The 21,802-nt window shown below is 48.0% G+C and overlaps 1 protein-coding gene across 5 annotated transcripts in view; it reads left to right on the top strand.

The window, feature by feature from the left end:
- The window catches only part of Slc26a8 (solute carrier family 26 member 8), a 52,397-nt gene that overhangs the window by 10,618 nt on the left and 19,977 nt on the right, over positions 1-21,802 (top strand). For 3 of the 5 annotated variants that reach the window (XM_040732405.1, XM_040732403.1, XM_021235821.2), the window contains 6 exons: positions 4,424-4,563; positions 6,474-6,590; positions 9,538-9,719; positions 11,759-11,923; positions 13,746-13,895; positions 19,171-19,253. In XM_040732405.1, coding sequence (XP_040588339.1) covers positions 4,424-4,563; positions 6,474-6,590; positions 9,538-9,719; positions 11,759-11,923; positions 13,746-13,895; positions 19,171-19,253 — 837 coding nt within the window. The remainder of the gene's footprint in view (positions 1-4,423; positions 4,564-6,473; positions 6,591-9,537; positions 9,720-11,758; positions 11,924-13,745; positions 13,896-19,170; positions 19,254-21,802) is intronic. The other 2 variants (XM_040732404.1, XM_021235822.2) reach the window with 2 other exon arrangements.

Here is a 21,802-nt window from a genome sequence, read left to right as displayed (position 1 = left end):
TCCAGCTGTCCTCCCCCACATCCGGTCTTATCTGTCCCTTATCCCCTGCCTGCCTGTCACAATCTGGCCTGCAGTTGCTGATAGCCAAGTTCCCTACACCTCTGCCTCAGATGCTCCACTCCCTTTATTCATATCCTGCCTTGTGCAAGCTGCAGTTGGATGGCCCCGCCCCGCTCTGTTTCTGTGCCCCACCCTGACTTCCTGTGCCCCAGGCACCACAAGGGAATGTGTGTCAGAGGAGACGTTTCCCACCAGAGCAGGTGCAAGGCCCTGGGCAGGTACAAGACCCTGCATTTGGCCCCTAGAATCACATGCAAGCAGACAAAAAAAAAAAAAAAGACAGAATGATTGTCTTTTCATAACTTTAACCTTGTAAACAATTATTACCAAGGTTACTTGAACCTGCCTGATCTCTACCCGCTCCAGCAGTCCATCTAGACGCTTAAATAAGACGATCTGCTTCCTGTGGGCATTCTTTTCTCTTTTTCTTTTCTTTTCTTTCCTTTTTTTTTTTTTTTTAATTTAAGGTCTGGTGGTAGCACAAGCCTTTAAGCCTAGCACTCAGCGGGCAAAGACTCCAACTGCTCTACCTAGAGTTCCAGGCCAGCCAGGGGTACATCATGGGACCCTGTCTATAAAACACTTCATGCGTGTGTGTGTGTGTGTGTGTGTGTGTGTGTGTGTGTGTGTGTGTGTGTCTGTTTATGTGTATGTATCTGTATGCATGTATGTGCAGCTGCCTATGAGGGCCAGAAGAGGTCGTTAGATCTCCTGGAGCTGGAGCAGCAGGCAGTTGTGACCCCTGACTGACAAAGGTGCTGGGAACTGAACTCTGGTCCTCTGCAAGACTGTTCCTGCTCTTAACCTCTGAGCCGTCTTTCCAGCTCCTCCCGTGGGCTTTGACAGATGCTCCGAGTCTCAGCTTCTGTTTTTAAAATCTTTTCTTTTACTGCTTATGCGTTTTTCTTTCTTGTCTCTTCATATTCCTGCTTCTAGAACACAATTCCAGTCTCTTCTGAGTTTTAACCAGAAATCTAGGCCAGCAGGGCACTCAAGGCGTGGTTCTCGTTTCCTGTTTCCTCTTGGTCTCTGCTCCTGCCCAGCTGTGTGGCTGTAGGTAACTTATCTGGCCCTCCTGTGCCAGGGGAATGATGATGGCACCTGCTTGGGATCTATTAGGAGGACTTAGAGGATTTTTTTAAAATATCTAGGAAATAGTAAACACTAGATAAGTGGTTTTGGTTTTCTGGTCTTGAGGAACGTTTTTAGTAAATAAAATAATCTATTAACTTTATCTCTTCCTTTCGCAGAAAAACATCTTATCTCTTTCCTCATTTTCTTCTTGATTGACAACTGCCCATGCCCCCTTTTATGTCAAAATGCCCCCCTGTGCTTTCTTACCAACTATACTCCGCACTCTCCTGTTTGAGACAGGCTCTCATGTAGCTCAGGCTGTCCTCAAATTTATAGTGTAGCCAAGGATGACCCGGAACTACTGATCTTCTGATTCTCTACCTCCCAAGTGCTGATGATACAGACGTGTGCCAGCAAGCCATGCACATTCCTTGGTGTGCTGGAGTACGTGTGTGCATGGTGGGGGGGATGGGGTCTGACAGCAGCTCTGGGCGTTGGTCCTTACCTTCCCCCTCCTTAGAGATACTACATGTCCTGGTTGTTTCCCACTGCACATGCCAGGCTTGCTCTGCTTTGGAGGATCCTGTCTCTAACCCGCCCCATCCCCCCACCCACTCCCACCCCCTGATGATGATTGTACACCTACCTGGAACCCAGAAACCCTCATGAAAATAGCAACTCGCATTCCTCCCAAACCAGTGGCCTTGCTCCTTCAGCAGAATGGAGCCTCTGTCAGCAGGGGGGGCTCAGAGTTTGTAGAAAGGCTAGAACACTGAGCTAGGTGTCAGGAGACACAACTCCCTGACCCAGCTCTGCTCATGACTCTGGGAAAGTCATTCCTACTTATTTGGCCTTATGTACCTTAGAGGGGCTTATGGTCATGAAAGACAAATACATGGGGCCAGGGCTGGACAGATGGCTCAGCAGTTAAGAGCCAAGTTCAGTTCCCATCACTTACAAGGCGGTTCTTAACCATCCGTGAGTCCAGTGCCAGGGGATCCGGTGCCCTCTTCCTGCCTCCTTGGGTACTGCATGCACATGGGGCGCATACTTACACACAGGCAAAAACACTGATGCATATGAAATAAATGACTCTAAAGATGTTTAAATCCTGGAGGCACCTCTTTTCTGAGCACACACTTTAGTGGTACACATGGTAATGTTATATCTGTTGTTATCTAGCCCAACATGTACATGAAGAGAACCACCCAGGCTGCCGCCAGTCCATGCCAGAGCATAAATGGCAAAAGGCAATTTAAAGTCAAACTGGTTTTTACCCGTCAGTAGATTGAGGCCTTCCTCCATAGCAGTGTTTCTCAACGTGTGGGTTGCGACCCCTTTGGGAGGGGGGTCAAACAACCCTTGCACAGTGGTCACCTAAGACCACCGGAAAACAGATACTTAACATTATAATTCATAACAGTAGCAAATACACAATTATGAAATAACAATGAAAATAATTTTATGGCTGGGGGATCACCACAACGTGAGGAACTGTATTAAAGGGTCGCAGCGTTAGCAAGGTTGAGAACCACTGCTTTAGATAATCGAAAGCTACTGTGTAGGATTACTTGGTCTCAGCAACAGTGACACTTTGTTTTTGTATGGAGATAGGGTGCCATTATGCCGCCCAGGTTGGTTCATGGGCGTAAGTAATCCTCCTGCCTCAGCACCCGTCTGCAGTAGCTGGGACTGCAGGTGTGTGCCACTGGACTCAGCTTTTCACACTGACCTTTTAGAGCATGAATTTGTTTCTGCTTTGGTGGCAGTGCTGATGCTGTGTGTTTTTGTTGGCTGGCGTGTTGGTTGGTGATTTTTTTTGAGACAGGTTCTTACTGTGTGGTTCTGGCAGCCTGGAACTTCCTTTGTAGACCAGTCTGGCTTTGAACTCTGCCACCCTCTGTCTGCTGAGTGCTAGCGTTAAAGTGTGCCACCACACCTGGCAATGTTTTCCTTCCTTGCTTCCTTCCTGCCTCCCTCCCTTCCTCCCTCCCTCCCTCCCTTCCTCCCTTCTTCCCTTTTTTTTTTTTTAAAGACAGGTTATGCCATCCAGGTTAGCATCAAAGTCACCCTGTATCCAAAGATGATCTTGAGCTTGTCTTCCTGCCACCGCCTCCTGAGTATTGAGATTTATAGGTGTGCAATACATACACCACATCTGGTCTGTGTGGTGCTGGAGACTTAGCCTTCTCAGTGCGTGCTAGGCAAGCACTCGACCTCCAGTCCCCCCTCCCAAATTTAGATTTCCCACCTGGCTGAATCCTGCCTGTCCATAGGCAGAAACAGCTGTATTCATCAACCAATGAGAGGAACACATATTCACAGCATACAGAAAGACATCCCCCATCAGGGTTTCTCTGTGTAGTCCTGGCTGTCCTGGAACTCGCTCTGTAGACCAGGCTGGCCTTGAACTCACAGAGACCCTCCTGCCTCTGCTTCCTGAGTGCTGGGATTACAGGCCTGTGCCACCAACGCCCAGCTATCCCATTGATCTCGTAACAGCAAAAAGCTGTTTCGTTTTGCCTTTTTAATGTGTGTGAGTATTTTGCCTGCATGTATGTGTGTGCACCGTGTGTGTGTGGTGCTAGCAGAGGCCAGAAGAGGGACTGGAATCCCAGAGCCTGGAGTTAAATGATGTTGTAGGCAATGATGTGGATGCCGGGAACTGAACCCAGTTCCTCTGTAAGAGCAACCATTATCCTTAACCACTGAGTCATTTCTCCAGCCCCCAAAACACTGTTAAAAGGAAGAGACGGCGATAGTTCATTCTCTCCTACAAGTCTTTAATCCCAACACTCAGGAAGTAGAGGTAGGCAGATCTCTGAGTTCTAGGCCAGCCTGGTCTACAGAGTGAGTTACAGGCCAGCCTCCAAAACTACACAGAGAAACCCTGTCTTGAAAAACAAAAAAGAAGTAGGTAAGTTCTGAAGTCTGACTCTCACAAACAGCCGATAAAAACACAGGACGGACTGTACCCGGGCACGTGAGTCTCAGTTCTTACTGGATACACCTTGCTGGTGGTTTGTCCTCTGGGGATATTTCTCAATATCTTTGCTTCTCTAAGCCAGGGGAGGAGAGTCTGCTGACATCTAGTGGATAAAAGCCAGGGGTGCTGAGCACCCTGAAATACATAGCACAGTTAGTCCCACAGCAAAGAATACTGTGGTCCAATATGTTAAAGCATTGGCCCTGCTGATGAGAAACTGCACTATAGGGCCCCTGCGCCTTTACCTGGCCAGGGGATTCTCCCTGGAGAACCTAATTGAATCTCTGTTCTTCTTTCTCCCAGCTGCTCATGGCACAAGTTCCTACGATGCATGCTTACGGTCTTTCCCTTCCTAGAGTGGATGTGTTTGTATCGATTCAAGGACTGGCTTCTGGGAGACTTACTTGCTGGTTTAAGTGTTGGTCTTGTTCAAGTTCCCCAAGGTAAGGGCAATCCAAAGCCTTCTTACCAAAGCCGATCCACTGGACCTCAACCGCTTTCAGGGACAAGCAGCTCTGCTGGATGGACAGAAGGGAGACACAGGGATGGCGTTCGTACCGTCGCCATTTCTTCCTGTACTCCCTTCTTTCTCAAGTCTAGCTTCCTCCTCCTGCTTATTTTCTCTGTCTGCAGCCCCGCCTATCTATCCCTCTCCTGACTAGCTATTGGAGGTTTACCTGGTTTGTTTTGTTTTTGAGACAGGGTTTCTCTGTGTAGCTTTGTAGACCAGGCTGGCCTTGAACTCACAGAGATTAGCCTGCCCCTGCCTCCCAAGTGCTGGGATTAAAAGGGTGTGCTGCCACCACCACCACCTGGCAGATGTTTAGCTTTTTATTAGATCAACGAGCGCCTTAGGCAGGCAAGGTGAAACATATGTACCCCACCTTTCTATAATTAAAAACATGCAGCACAAAGGTTACACACCTTTATGTCATTAACAAAGGCACCAGAAACAAATGTTAACACACCTTCGCATAGTTAAAGTAACATTCCACAGCATAAACAAATATGACAACCTTTGCCCGGTTAAATTAATATTCCACAACAGACAGGGGACTGGGATATAACTCAGCTGGGAGAGAGCTTACTGCCTGAGGCTGCAAGCCTGATGGTCTGAGTTCAATCCTCAGAACCCATGGTTGTCCTCTGACCTACACACACACACACACACACACACACACACACACACACACACGCACGCACAACATAATAAACAAGAATTTTGGTAGTTTGTCTTAGTTTTAGACAAGGCCTCTCTATGTAGAGAGTAGGAACTCACTGTATAAACCAGATCGGCCTTGAACTCGCAGAGATCCATCTGCCTGTGCCTGCCCAGTGCTGCACCACCACACTCAGCCGTAAGTATTTTTAAAGCCTTGTGTGGGAATACTAAGAAAAGACGAGGGTGGTTAGCATATAGGAGACAGGCTGCGTCTGGCATGCTAAAGGCAAGTGAGTTTTGTGTGACTTCTGCCTTGTTCTCCATCTCTGTCTTTGACCCTGGAGGATTCCCAGGGCTGCCTTTTTTCTGTTATTACTTTCATTTATGTGTGTATGTGTATGTCTGTACATGTTAGTACAGGTGTCCTCAGAGGCCAGAGGCATCCAATCCCCTGGAATTGGAGCTGTCTGCTGCCAAAACTTGGAAGCCAACCCAAGGCCCATAGAAAGAGCAGCAAGTGATCTGCACTGCTTACCCCTCTGTCCAGCCCCCACCCCAGGCCTCCTGGAGCAGGGAGCAGATGAGCACTGTGCCAAGATGCAGGAGCTGGAAAGCCCAGGCTGCAATGTCACTTTTCCATGCTCGTGTTATAACCACTCAGTGAGACCCACAGGGCTAAGATGTACTGCTTGTGCCTCGGGCCGTAAAGGGTCTGCTAGCGTTCACAAACGCCGGGGTTCAGTCTCCAGCACTCACAAACTGGCACAATGATTTACACCTGTAATCCCAGCACTCAGGAGGTGGAGACGAGAGGATCAGAGGTTCAGAGTCGCTCTCAGATGCATAGTGAGTTTGAAGCCAGCCTGGGCTATATGAGACTCTGAAATATAAAAGCATGTTGGAAACTAGGACACTGTAAAGAGCTACATACATATGGTCTAAGAATTTGTAGCAGTTTTTATTTAAGGTAACTTTTTTGTTTGTTTTTTTGAGACAGGGTTTCTTTGAATAACAGCCTTGGCTATCCTGAAACACACTCTGTAGACCAGGCTACGCTCAAACTCACAGAGATCCTCCTGCCTCTGCCAACCCAGTGCTGGGATTAAAGGTGTGTGCTACCACTACCCAGCTTAGGGTAACTTTTAAAGCCAAACTATTGTCTTTGCTCAATTAAGTTAATTTGCTTTTCAGGCCTGACTCTTAGTTTGCTGACAAGGCAACTGATTCCTCCTCTGAATGTCACTTATGCTGCCTTCTGCTCTTCAGTCATTTATGTAATATTTGGATCATGTCATCAGATGTCCATCGGTGAGTTCAGTGCTGGAGCCACAGGAGCCAGATGAGAAGTCAGTTACATACTTGTTGCTTAGCAACCCGTGCCCATCAGCTTTCAGTCAGCATAAGGGAAATACTTGGGAGCATCAGCTTAAACAGGGGAGGTTGTCATTGGCTCAGGGTTTGAGAGGTCTCAGTCTGTGTCACTTGGATCTACTGTTTCTGGGCCACCCCAAAGTTTAGCATCATGGTCTGAAGTGTGTGGTGGAGCAAAGAAGCTCTCTGTGGCAGCCAGGAAGCCCGTGTACAGACATACACACAGACACAGGCACATGCACACACAGAGAGACACATACGCACATATATACACACAGACACACATGCAGACACAGACACATTCATGTATGCATGTACACAATCACACACATGCACACATATTTGTGCACACAGGTATGCCCACAAACACATATGCAGATACACACAGACACACATATATACACACAAGTGTATGTGCACATACACAAACACAGACAATTCACACCCATGCATGCATGCATAATCATGCATACACATACTACATGTACATACACATGCATGCACATGAGTATACACGAATGCACACATGCACACACACACGTGGGACAGGGGACAAGAGTTACTCCTCAAGGACCCACTTCATCCACTTCCAGTGGCAGGAACACAAAGACTTCAACATAGGAGCTTTTAGGGAACATCTGAGATCAAAGCACAGCATCCTAACCCCTGGCTCCCCAAACCCACATCTGTCCCCTAGCGCAAAGTTCTTTCCGTCGTTCTCAGAATCTGTCTCCATCGTCTCTACAGTTCCATCATTGTCCAGAAGTCCACGTCTGAAGTCTGTCTTGGAGACTTAAAAGGATCCTTAGCTTTGAGTACCTCTAAAAACCAGCTGTGTGGCTGGAGAGACAGCTCAGTGGTTAAGAACACTTGCTGCAGGCCGAGCGTTGGTGGCGCACGCCTTTAATCCCAGCACTCGGGAGGCAGAGGCATGCGGATCTCTGTGAGTTCGAGACCAGCCTGGACTACCGAGCGAGTTCCAGGACAGCTTCCAAAGCCACAGATAAACCCTGTCTCGAAAAACCAAAAAAAAAAAAAAAAAAAAAAAAAGAACACTTGCTGCTCTTGCAGAGGACCGGGCTTCAGTTCCCAGCACCCACATGGTTATTTATAACCATCTATAACTCCAGTTCTAGGGGATCTGATGTTGTCTTCTGACCTCCACGGGCACCACCCACACGTTTAGTACACAGACATGCAGGCAAAACACCCACACACATAAAACAAAACTAATAAATCTAAAAAACCTTAAGTCTCTAGTGATTTTCATCAGCTGGGTCCCTAACAATGAAACTTCATGATTTACAATATAATCTGTGAGCTTAATTAACTTACAATAAGAAAACTGTCATAGTCCTCAAAACACTGAGATCCACAGCATAGATGCTTCCCTGGGTCAGAAGTCTGTCCACTAAGAAGTGACTAGACTAGCTAAGGTCATATAACGAGAAAATTTACTGAACCTACGCAGACCTGCATAGAAATCAGAAATGCTCTTTGGAGAGGCTCCAACTGCAGCCTCACAGAAGTGACCATTTAGTATTCCTTTCAACGTCTTCTCCAGGGCTGCCTGCAGCCTGGCCTCCACCCCCAACCTCGAGACCTGGGGTGTTGCTCTGCTTCAGTAAGGACTCCAACATGCCACGTGTTCCCTTTCCATCTGAGTGTGAAGCAAACACTTTTGCTCCACATGTCCGAATCCCCAAGCAGCCCCACAGCCATGCTCAGGTGCTGTGGTGAATGTGGATTAGGGCTTTAGCGGTCAGGGTTACCTTTGGTCCCAAGTGTGTGTGTCCACACGGGTACAGAATGGAGCCCCCGGAAGCCAGCTTCATCTCCCGTTGCGTTGGCTAATCCTTCAGGGCATTGGGTGCAATTTTCTTCCTGTTGTTCTGATGACACTCTTGACGCCCTCCCTCCTTCCCCCCCACTTTGGACAGGGTCTCACTGTGTAGCCCTGGCTAATCTGTAACTTGCCGTGTAGACCAGGCTGAACTCGACCTCGTAGAGGTCTCTGCCTCGCGAGTGCTGGGGTTAAAAGTGTGTGCCAAATCTCTTCACTCTCTTGCTCTGTCCTCTTGCTGTGCTCTTACCCCCCCCATCTCTCCCCCTCATGTCCCCGACCGACCACCCCCCCTCGCTCTCCTGCCATGTAATAAACTCTATGGTTAATGTAAAAAAAAAAAGTGTGTGCCAACATGCCTGTTTCCACCCTCTTTTTTTTTGTTGTTGTTGTTTTTTTTAAGATTTATGTATTTATTACATATACAATAGTCTGCCTGCATGTATGCCTGCATACCAGAAGAGGGCATCTCATTACAGATGGTTGCTGGGAATAGAACTCGGGAACTCTGGAAGGGCAGCCAGTGCTCTTACCCCTGAGCCATCTCTCCAGCCCTCCATGCTCTTTTAACTTAGTCTGCAGGTGCAGGCCTGCTGGCTAAGCCTAACGGTAACTTCCAGCCAGTCTATGCTTGAATCCCAGTCTCTATATCTACGGTAGAAAGAGATGAAACTCTTGGACCACCAGCTCTGTGGAACCCCAGTTCCCATCCCTGCTCTTTCTTCCTTCTCAATGATAATGTGTTAAACAACAACGATAATAATCCAAGGGGCTGGAGAGGTGGCTCAGAGGTTAGGAGCACTGACTACTCTCCCAGAGGTCCTGAGTTCAATTCCCAGCAACCACATGGCAGCTCACAACCATCTATAATGAGATCTGATTCCCTCTTCAGGCAAGCAGGCAAACATGGAGAGAGAACACTGTATACATAGTGAATAAATACATCTAAAAAGAAATAAAGAGGATGGAAACAGTAATAGTAATAATAATAATAATTAGTTTTTCTAAACTTGCAATCTGTCTCCCAATCTTCTCCCACAGGCCCCTTCTTCCTTGTGAGCGCTCTGTTGATCAATGTCCTGAAGGAGAGGCCATTCAACAATGGTCACCTGATCATGGGCACGTTTGTCAAGGAAGACTTTTCTCAGCCGACCTTCTACGTGAACTACAACGGGTCCTTAAGCATGGTGGCAAGCACGACGTTCCTGACTGGGGTTATTCAGGTAGGCACCAAACCTCCGAGAACAGGTGTGGAATGGTTTGAACGTGAAATGCTCCCGTGAAGACTCCCGCGCGTGGACACTTGGTCCCCAGCAGGTGGCACTATGGTGGAAGGCTCCGGAACCTTTATAAGACCGAGTCCCAGGGAGGAACTGGGCTCCTGGGCAGGCCTGGAGGTTTTGTAGGCCAGTCCCACTTCCTGCCCGCTCTTTGCTTCCTGTTTTGTGGGAAGTGAGTGGGCAGGGAATGCCGTTTGCTCATTCCTGCTGCCGAGATGGACGTTAGTCCCATCTCGCTGGGCATTTGGTCCCAGTAGCACAATGACTGTCACAGCAGTTGTAAGAGGTCCCTCCCGTAGCTGATGTGTCCGCAGTCAGAGAGTGTACAGATGGTCTTCTCAGGCAGGAGTCTCCTCATGCCCCCGAAACTGCCCACATGACTCAGGAGACCATTCTGAGCTTTCTCGGCAGCCCTTTCTAAGAAAGAAGAGGGTCTAGGGGCTTAGAGCCCATTCCTGGTTTGTTTTCCTTTTCACTCTTTCTAGTCCTGAGACAAGAAGGTGGTCTCACATGCTGAGCTCTAGGTTGACAAGCATCAGAGAACCTGGGGCGGAGTGAGACTCCGCAATGCCAGCTGAGGCTTCCTAACATCTCCGCGTTTGCCCCGGTGGTGTCACCACTGCCCTCTGGGAGTTGACCACCCAAAGCTCCCCCTGTTAAGAGAAGCTTTTTCCTTGCTAGCCGCTTTGGTTTATCCCCCGCCAGCAGCCTGGGCTCTGCTGCGATGTAGTCCCCAAATAAACACACAGGAGGCTGTATTAATTATGAAGCTGTTGGCCTTGTTTGTCTCTTACTGGCTAGCTCTGTTTGAAGTAATTACCCCATAATTGTTAATCTAAGTATGTCTCTTACTGGAGAGGTTCCAGGCTTCCTACCCCCAATGGCGTTACATGTTGACTCTCTTGTGTTTCCTCTTCCCAGAATCCTCCTCGACTCCTAGTCCCTCCTATCTAGGTTTTCTATTGGCCAGACAGTACTTTATTGACAAATGCACAGGCAAATAACAGGACTTCCCCAACATCCACCATAGGCCAGCTGGCCGTTCTTTCAGACTCTGTCCTTTGAACTGCCCACACCCTCGCTGACTCTCACCCATCTCCCCAAGAGCCCACGAAGGCCACAGAGGTGCCGCCTCAGGGAACACCAGAGTCTGTGGGCTGACTGCTTGGGGGAAATGCTTATGCTTGCGTGAACCTCCGCCTTTTTGTGTGTAAAATGGGAATAGTGTGTTTCGCAAGGCTCTTTGGGGGGATTTAATGAGAAACTTCATGTGAAGTCCTCAGCAGGAGCCAGTCATGTTGTCAGCACCGGTGAGGTAACCTCTGTGTCGAAGGTGGGCTGGCACTGTAGAGTGCCTCTGAGTGCCACCTCTCTCTGGTCCTAGCTAGGAGGGAGACCAAGACCGGAGGATCACCTGAGCTCAGGAGTTTGAGGCCAGCCTCGACCACATAATGATATTCAAATAAATGAATGAATGAGTGCAGACCTAGTTGAAGTATTTATAAAATAGTAGCTAGGACAGAAGTTTTTGATCCTCCAAGTCCTGCTGCCCTTCAGTCCCAAATAAGCACACAGAGGTTTATATAAATTATAAACTGTTTGGCCAATGGCTCAGGCTTCTTACTGGCTATCTCTCTCTTAATTATTAACCCCATAACTACTACTCTGTGGCCTTATCTTAGTGGGGAAGCCCAGATCGGTTACTCCTTCAGTGGCTACATGGCTTCTCCCTGGTGGCTTCTCTCAGCGTTCCTCTTCCCAGAATTCTGGGAGTCTAATAGCTCCACCTTTACTTCCTGCCTGGCTGCTGGACAATCAACATTCATTCATCAATCAATAGAAGAAACATAAACACAGAAGGACATTCCCTCGTCATCTTATTGGGTGATTTTCTCAATTGTGATTCCTTCCTCTCAGAGGACGCTAGCCAGCACGGTGACCTGAGTCTCTCTGTTTTTCCCTTTTCTTCCCCACCCCCACAGCTGTCAATGGGCTTGATGGGGATGGGCTTTGTGGCCACGTACCTTCCGGAGGCTGCGGTCAGTGCTTACCTAGCTGCCGTGGCGCTGCATATCATATTGGCCCAGATGACATGCGTCTTTGGGATTATGGTCAGTTTCCACGCTGGTCCCATCTCCTTCTTCTATGTGAGTAACGCCAAACCTCTCCCAGAGTTCACACACCCCTCTTCCGGCTTAGACAGAAAAGTGGGCCCAAGTAGACAAACTTCTGCCTGTACCGAAAGGATAAGGGGGGCCCAGAAGTAACTCCATCTCCTGTAGACTCAGGGTCTTGGTCAGCTGCAGAAGCAGGCTGGAGCGTGCTTACACACAGCAGCCACTTCAGCCCAGTTTTTTTTTTTTTTTTTTTTTTTTGAGACAGGGATTCTCTGTGTGGTCCTAGCTGTCCTAGAACTCCCTCTGTAAACCATGCTGGCCTCAAACTCACTGAGATCTGCCTGCTTCTGCCTCCCGAGTGCTGGGATTAAAGGCACGCACCACCACCGCCTGGCTCAGCTCAGCCTCTTAAGCTAGATGGTTTGCATTAAAAATTTGTCCGTGGTGCAGGGCAGTGTTGGCTCACGCCTTTCACTCCAGCATTCGGGAGGCAGAGGCAGAGGCAGATGGATCTCTGAGTTCAGAGCTAGCCTGGTCTACAGAGTTCCAGAACAGCCAGGTCTAAACAAAGAAACCCTCCCCCTCCAAAAATAATTGACCATGGGGTCAGTGACATGACTCAGCTGGTAAGGTTGACCGCCAGCAAGTGTGTGAACCTAAGCTGCATCCCTGTAGCCTGCCTGCTGGAAGGAGAGCATGGACTACCAAAAGTTGGGTATGCACATGTACACTCACACACTCATACACTCACACACTCATACACTCATACACTCACACACTCATACACTCACACACTCACACACTCATACACTCACACACTCACACACTCACACACTCATACACTCACACACTCATACACTCACACACTCATACACTCACACACTCATATACTAAAGAACTAAATGTAAAAAAAAATTAAATTTCATCATGAAGCTACTATTTCATAACTCTCCCTATCACATGCCAGATTTGTATCCTAAATACACAGATGGAAAACCACAACAGAAATTCCGCTGAAGAACAGGCATGGCCTGAAAAATAATAGTGGACAGCCTAACAAACAGAGCTCTTATACTCAGGAGGCAGAGGCAGGCAAAGCTCTGTAATTTATTTATTTGTTTATTTATTTATTTATTTATTTATTTATTGGTTTTTCGAGACAGGGTTTATCTGTGGCTTTGGAGGCTGTCCTGGAACTCGCTCGGTAGACCAGGCTGGTCTTGAACTCACAGAGATCCGCCTGCCTCTGCCTCCCGAGTGCTGGGATTAAAGGCGTGTGCCACCAACGCCCGGCTCTGTAATTTATTTATATATATCAATCAAGTTCCAGGCCAGCCAAGAGCCTCAAACCCCCCAAAACAGATCCTTAGGTTCTCTCCCTTACATACAAAGTATTCTCTCATTCAACTTTACTGCCTTTTTAAGTATCTACTCTTCACTTTAAAAACCAAAATTAAAAAAAAGCCAAGTAAGTCTGGTGGCTCAGGCTTGTAATCTCACTGATTTGGGAGAGGCTGAGGCAGGAGGAGCTCAAGTTCAAAGCCTGCTTGAGCTACAGGATGAGTTCAGGGCCAGCATGAGCACTTTAGTGAGACCTTGTGTCAAAAGAACAAAAGGGAGGGCTCTGGGAGATGTAGCACGGTGGGAGTGAGGCCCTAGGTTCCATCCCTCGCGTGGAGAAAAGCTACCCAAGCCGCACAGCCTTCATACCTGCCCTCAGTGTCCCAGTGGAGCCCAGCGGGCCCAGCAGCTCTTCATTGCTCTTGAACCTGAGAAGAATGCCTGTTTTTCGATGTCAGCCACCCACCGTGATGTCCCTAAGGAAGCCTCTGCAAACGTTTTCTTCTTTCAGAACATAATCAACTACTGCATAGCTCTCCCCAAAGCCAACTCCACCAGCATCCTGCTGTTCCTCACCGCGGTGGTGGCCCTGAGAATCAACAAGTGCATCCGCATCTCCTTCAACCGCTACCCCATTGAGTTCCCCATGGAGCTGTTTCTGGTAGGCGTCCACCAGTGATGCTAGACACGGGCTTCTAAAAAACATAAGACTGGGCGGTGGTGCCGTCTGCCCTTAATCCCAGCTCTCGGGAGGCAAAGGCAGGCGGATCTCTGTGAGTTAGAGGCCAGCCTGGTCTACAGAGTGAGTTCCAGGACAGCCAGGGCTACACAGAGAAGCCCTGTTTCAAAAATAAAAGGACAACAAAACAAAACAAAGAAACCACAAAAGAAAAAAAAAGTGTTTGCTGCTCCTGGAGGATCTGAGTTCAGGCCCCAGGACCTGCCTCCAGAGGTGCAGGACCCCACAGCAGCTCCAGGAATCTGATGTCCTTTCCTGGGCCCATGAACACTACTCTGTACATACGCAATATGCACAAACACATTACAGTAGCATCAGTCTCTTCTAAGAGAATTGTAAGGGAACATATTGAGTCAGGTCAAAGCTGATGCAGGGTTTCTGTTTTGCTTAAAGGGTTACTTACCTTTATTTTATGTGCATGAGTGTTTTACTGCATGTATGCAAGACACCACATGCATGCCTAGTGCCTGAGGAGTCAGAAAAGGGGGTCAAAGCCCCTGGAGCTGGAATTACAGATGATTGTGAGCTGCCATGTAGGTGATGGGCATTGAAGCCAGGTCCTCTGCAAGAGCAGCCAGTGCTCTTAACCACTGAACCCTGTCTCCAGTACCCCCAATACAGTTTGAAATGTATGCTGCTTTTGTAAAATTCTGTCTCTATGTCTCTTAACCACTGAACCCTGTCTCCAGTCCCCTGAATACAGTTTGAAATGTATGCTGCATCTGTAAAATCCTGTCTCTATGTCTCTTAACCACTGAACCCTGTCTCCAGTACCCCAATACAGTTTGAAATGTATGCTGCTTTTGTAAAATTCTGTCTCTATGTCTCTTAACCACTGAACCCTGTCTCCAGTCCCCTGAATACAGTTTGAAATGTATGCTGCTTTTGTAAAATTCTGTCTCTATGTCTCTTAACCACTGAACCCTGTCTCCAGTCCCCTGAATACAGTTTGAAATGTATGCTGCTTTTGTAAAATTCTGTCTCTATGTCTCTTAACCACTGAACCCTGTCTCCAGTCCCCTGAATACAGTTTGAAATGTATGCTGCTTTTGTAAAATTCTGTCTCTATGTCTCTTAACCACTGAACCCTGTCTCCAGTCCCCTGAATACAGTTTGAAATGTATGCTGCTTTTGTAAAATTCTGTCTCTATGTCTCTTAACCACTGAACCCTGTCTCCAGTCCCCTGAATACAGTTTGAAATGTATGCTGCTTTTGTAAAATTCTGTCTCTATGTCTCTTAACCACTGAACCCTGTCTCCAGTCCCCTGAATACAGTTTGAAATGTATGCTGCTTTTGTAAAATTCTGTCTCTATGTCTCTGTCTTTCTCTCTGCTCTGTCTCTTTCCTCTCTCTCTTTTCCTCCTTCCCTCATTCCTTCTTCCCTCTCCACTGGTATTTTGAAACAGAGTCTCACTATGTATTCCAGACTGGCTGAAAATTCCTAATAGTCCCCCTGCCACAGCTTCTCAAGTGCAGGAACTCCAGCCATGTGCTATCACACCTAGCTACGAAATGCTTTCTTTTTATTTTTTTGTTTATTATTCTTATGTGTATGCCGAGCACACACACACATAAGTTCTATAGTGTGTGTGTGAAGGTCAGAGAACAGTTTGGTGGGGTCGGCCCTCTCCTTCCACAGTGAGTTCCAGGCCCAGGGTCTACTCATCAGGCTGGCACCCAGAAAGCACTTTGACCTGCTAAATCAGGCATGTGTTTCCATCTTTTAAAAGTGTGGGTTTTGCTCAGACTTGACAATAGGAATGTTATCTACTTGCTTGCAAAAGAAGAGGCTTTGGCATGTTTAATCAGGCTAGTCAGCACCTCTGCCACCACACACAGGATCTCCTTTGCTCCTTTGCTTTTGTTTATTTCAAACAGGGTCTTACCAGGCAGCTCAAACGGGCCTCCAACTCTCAGCCTACCCTCAATTTCTGGGGTAACAGACACAGAGTCCATGGCCAGCTAACAGACACAGAGCCCCACAATCAGCTGACAGACATAGAACCCCACAATCAGCTAACAGACACAGAGCCCATGGCCAGCTAATGGACACAGAACCCCACAATCAGCTGACAAACATAGAACCCCATGGCCAGATAACAGACAGAGCCCATGGCCAGATAACAGACATAGAGCCCATTGTCAGCTAACAGACACAGAGCCCCACAATCAGATAAGAGACATAGAGCCCCACAATCAGCTAATGGACACAGAGCCCATGGCCAGCTAACAGACAGAGCCCATGGCCAGCTAACAGACATAGAACCCCACAATCAGCTAACAGACATAGAGCCCCACAATCAGCTAACAGACATAGAGCCCCACAATCAGCTAACAGACACAGAGCCCCACAATCAGATAAGAGACATAGAGCCCCACAATCAGCTAACAGACATAGAACCCCACAATCAGCTAACAGACACAGAGCCCCACAATCAGCTAACAGATACAGAGCCCCATGGCCAGCTAACAGACATAGAACCCCACAATCAGCTAACAGACATAGAACCCCACAATCAGCTAACAGACATAGAACCCCACAATCAGCTAACAGACACAGAGCCCCACAATCAGCTAACAGACATAGAGCCCCACAATCAGCTAACAGACACAGAGCCCCACAATCAGCTAACAGACACAGAGCCCCACAATCAGCTAACAGACACAGAGCCCCACAATCAGCTAACAGACATAGAACCCCACAATCAGCTAACAGACACAGAGCCCCACAATCAGCTAACAGACATAGAGCCCCACAATCAGCTAACAGACATAGAACCCCACAATCAGCTAACAGACATAGAGCCCCACAATCAGCTAACAGACATAGAACCCCACAATCAGCTAACAGACACAGAGCCCCACAATCAGCTAACAGACATAGAACCCCACAATCAGCTAACAGACATAGAACCCCACAATCAGCTAACAGACACAGAGCCCCACAATCAGCTGACAGACATAGAACCCCACAATCAGCTGACAGACACAGAGCCCCATGGCCAGCTAATGGACACAGAACCCCACAATCAGCTGACAGACATAGAACCCCACAATCAGCTAACAGACACAGAACCCCACAATCAGCTAACAGACACAGAGCCCCACAATCAGCTAACAGACATAGAGCCCCACAATCAGCTAACAGACATAGAACCCCACAATCAGCTAACAGACACAGAGCCCCACAATCAGCTAACAGACATAGAACCCCACAATCAGCTAACAGACACAGAGCCCCACAATCAGCTAACAGACATAGAACCCCACAATCAGCTAACAGACATAGAGCCCCACAATCAGCTAACAGACATAGAGCCCCACAATCAGCTAACAGACACAGAACCCCACAATCAGCTAACAGACACAGAGCCCCACAATCAGCTAACAGACATAGAGCCCCACAATCAGCTAACAGACACAGAGCCCCACAATCAGCTAACAGACACAGAGCCCCACAATCAGCTAACAGACACAGAGCCCCACAATCAGCTAACAGACACAGAGCCCCACAATCAGCTAACAGACATAGAACCCCACAATCAGCTAACAGACATAGAGCCCCACAATCAGCTAACAGACATAGAACCCCACAATCAGCTAACAGACATAGAGCCCCACAATCAGCTAACAGACATAGAACCCCACAATCAGCTAACAGACATAGAACCCCACAATCAGCTAACAGACATAGAGCCCCACAATCAGCTAACAGACATAGAGCCCCACAATCAGCTAACAGACACAGAACCCCACAATCAGCTAACAGACACAGAGCCCCACAATCAGCTAACAGACATAGAGCCCCACAATCAGCTAACAGACACAGAGCCCCACAATCAGCTAACAGACACAGAGCCCCACAATCAGCTAACAGACACAGAGCCCCACAATCAGCTAACAGACACAGAGCCCCACAATCAGCTAACAGACATAGAACCCCACAATCAGCTAACAGACATAGAGCCCCACAATCAGCTAACAGACACAGAGCCCCACAATCAGCTAACAGACACAGAGCCCCACAATCAGCTAACAGACACAGAACCCCACAATCAGCTAACAGACACAGAGCCCCACAATCAGCTAACAGACATAGAGCCCCACAATCAGCTAACAGACACAGAGCCCCACAATCAGCTAACAGACACAGAGCCCCACAATCAGCTAACAGACACAGAGCCCCACAATCAGCTAACAGACACAGAGCCCCACAATCAGCTAACAGACATAGAACCCCACAATCAGCTAACAGACATAGAGCCCCACAATCAGCTAACAGACACAGAGCCCCACAATCAGCTAACAGACACAGAGCCCCACAATCAGCTAACAGACACAGAGCCCCACAATCAGCTAACAGACATAGAACCCCACAATCAGCTAACAGACACAGAGCCCCACAATCAGCTAATGGACACAGAACCCATGGCCAGGGATCATCTTTTCATTGTGACAACATTTAAGATCTATCGCTTCCCCAATGTTCATGTCTACATACACTGTTGTTAACCGTGGGTCCCAGCTGTACCAATAATCTTTACCCAAATGCTTATGCTTTTAAAATGCTTTGTGTGTGGTTGAGAGCACTTGCCCATGTGGGCACATGTAAAGGCCAGAGGTTGACATGAGGTTTCTTCCTCTGTTGCTGCCTACCTTGGCTTTTCTTTTAGTTTTTAAAAAGAATTCTCTGTATGTGTGTATGTTGGGGGCATGTACATGTGAATATAAGTGCCCCCGGAGTCTAGAAGACGATATTGGATCCCCTGGAGCAGCAGGCACAGACGGTTCTGAGCCAGGGATGTGGGTGCCGGGAACTGAACTCAGATCTTCTGGAAGAGCAAGCACTTGCTCCTAAGCCCTGGGTCTCTCTCCAGCCCCTCCTCCTGGTTCTTTTGAGAGACGCTCACTGAGCCTGGAGTTCTGATTAGCCAGACGCAGGGCCTGCATTGGTGATGTCTGTGCTGGAAGCTGTTGGAGAGAGAAGCCCCAGCATCCGTGTATCAGAGACCAGGGCTGAGGTGCTTTGGTTCCAGTGCCAAAAGGAGCCTGGGGAGTCAAAGCAGAAGGCCTCTCTTGATGTTCCTGTCAGGACAGTCCACGTTTCATCCTCTGTTGTGCTGGGGCCTCTGCTCCTCACTCTGGGAGCAACGCACAGTATTTAATCCTATGCTTCTCCTTTTAACTCCCGACAGATTCTTGGCTTCTCTGTACTTACAAACAAGATAAGCATGGCTACAGAAAACAGCAAGACGTTGATCAACATGATCCCTTACAGGTCAGCCTTTTCACTTTCCTTTCCTGTTATTGTTTGGTTGGTTTTGGTTTTTCAACATGATCCCTTACAGGTCAGCCTTTTCACCTTCCTTCCTGTTATTGTTTGGTTGGTTTTGGTTTTTCAACATGATTCCTTACAGGTCAGCCATTTCACCTTCCTTTCCTGTTATTGTTTGCTTGGTTTTGGTTTTTCAAGACAGGGCTTCTCTGTGTAGTCCTGGCTGTCCTGGAACTCCATAGACCAGGCTGGCCTTGAACTCAGAGATCCGCCCACCTCTGCCTCTGAAGTGCTGGGATTAAAGTCGTGCGCCACCACCGCCAACCAGCATCATTCCCCCTTCCAGGATTGCTTGTCCTTTATTTTTTTGTGGCAGGGTCTTACTATATACCCCAAACGCACAGTCCTCCTGCTTCGACCTTGAAAGTGCTGGGATGGCAGGCACACCTTCATGGCCTGCTGCTCTTCCCTTAGCAGCACCCTCCCCAGGCCTCTCTCCACACAGCTGGGCTCACAGGCTTTCCTAGCAAAGCACCCTCCCCAGGCCTCTCTCCACACAGCCGGGCTCACAGGCTTTCCTAGCGAAGCACCCTCCCCAGGCCTCTCTCCACACAGCAGGGCTCACAGGCTTTCCTAGTGGTACTTGGCTACAGCTGAGTCTGTCTGGAGCACAGGTACAGTTCTCACCCTTTCAACCAAGATGAAGCCTAGTACAGAGGTTGTGAACAAACGGGCCAGCTCATCTTCTGTTTCTTCTTTACCTCCCCCGCCACTTGTCTCATAAGAGAACCTGTCAGCTTACTAAGACACCTGCTGGAGGCCCAGAACACCAGAGACTTGATTCCTTTTTCTGAAGCCATTATGAGTCTCACAGAGCCCCACCCTGGTCTGATTAAATTTCAAGAGCCTAACAAGAAAGCCAGGCATATAGCGTCCACATGTAATCCCAGCATTTTGGAGGTGGAGGCAGGAGGATCAGGAGTTAAAGGCTAGCCTTGGCTACACTTTAATCACAGGGCTAGCCTGGTCTGCATGAGAACCCCCCTCCCTCCCAAAAAATCAACAAAAAGATGGGATGAGAGGATGATGGGGATGTATGTCTTCTGTACATACATTGCTCTCATTGGCTAATGAATAAAGCAATGATTGGCTACTGGCCAAGCAGGAAGGATAGGCGGGGCTACCAGAAAAGGAGAATTCTGGGAAATGAAGTCAGATTGAGATGGCAAAGGGGTAAGAGGTCCAGACCCTCCTCCAGTAAGATAAGACCTTGAGAAAATACTTTGATGAATAGAAATGGGTTAATAATTAAGACAGAGCTAGCCAATAACAAGCCCAAGTCACCGGCCAACAGTTTCATAATTAATACAGCGTCTGTGTGTTCCTTTGGGGCTGACACGGCTGTGGGACTAGACTGGCAGGAAAGAGCGCTCGTAAGAAGAGCTCCCTTTCCTAGTGTCTCTGATAGAGCCCGTGTTCATAGGAGAACATGACACACACTTGAACGTGGGTTGCAGGGGTTCCTCTCCCTGTCCCTCTTCTTGTGCTGGGATCGAAGCTGTGACCTCTCACAGACAAAGCATGCACTCTGCTATTGAACAACATTTTCTTCTTCATTGGGTAGGATCTCTTTGAATGAGCCAGCAGCTCTGAGGGACTCATGATCCCTTGGCGTTTGGTTTCATCTCTTGAATGACGATAGGGCAGACTCTTGCTGACAGCAGACATTTGAATGACGAGAAAGGACTAGACTGCAGCGTCTTGACCCAAAGGCAGAAGGGGAATCCCAAAGCATTGGGGTCACTGGCTGAACCTCCAGGACAACAGCAGGCAGGCTGTCTTATACAGTCGTGTTGAACCAGGCCCATACCCTGACCGTTCCCTGTGAAATACAGTGGTGGCAACTGAAATCCTATTCAGTAATGGAGACATGAACAGACAGCACCTATACACCATGGGTTAGGAGTACAAGGGAAAGGCAGTGACAAGAACAGAGATGGAATGGACACTTGCATGTTTACTTCATCTGTCTCTGATAGCAGTATAAGAGGATTCTGCCTTCTTGTGGGGAAGACTGAGGCATGTCACATTTGGAGGACACATATCCAGACAGTGGCACAACTACCTTTGAGTTCATTTTTGTATAATTCTAAAGTCTATGGTGATAATTATTTGACTATACCAATCCTCAGTGAGTTTGCATCCTTTTTTAAAATTTTATTTATTTTATTTATTTATTTATTTTTGAACTCACTCTGTAGACCAGGCTGGCCTGCCTCTGTCTTCCAGAGTGCTGGGATCAAAGATGTGCTTACCACCATGCCCAGCAACTTGCATCCTTTTTAAATATTGTTTTGTCTGTGTTTTTTCTTTGCATGGGGGGAGGGCGTCGTGCACGCTACAGCACGCACGTGGAGGTGAGAGGACCACTTGTGGGAACTGGCTCTCTCCTCATGCCAAGTTAGTCCCAGGAGTCATACTCAATGTGTCAGCTTGGTGACGAGCATCAGTGAGCATTACCCATTGAGCTACCTCTGGGCCTGGCTCATGTT

Source organism: Mesocricetus auratus, unplaced genomic scaffold (assembly GCF_017639785.1).
Source record: "Mesocricetus auratus isolate SY011 unplaced genomic scaffold, BCM_Maur_2.0 Super-Scaffold_100027, whole genome shotgun sequence".
Taxonomy (NCBI): Eukaryota; Metazoa; Chordata; class Mammalia; order Rodentia; family Cricetidae; genus Mesocricetus; species Mesocricetus auratus.
This window is presented reverse-complemented; position numbering and strand designations above follow the sequence as displayed.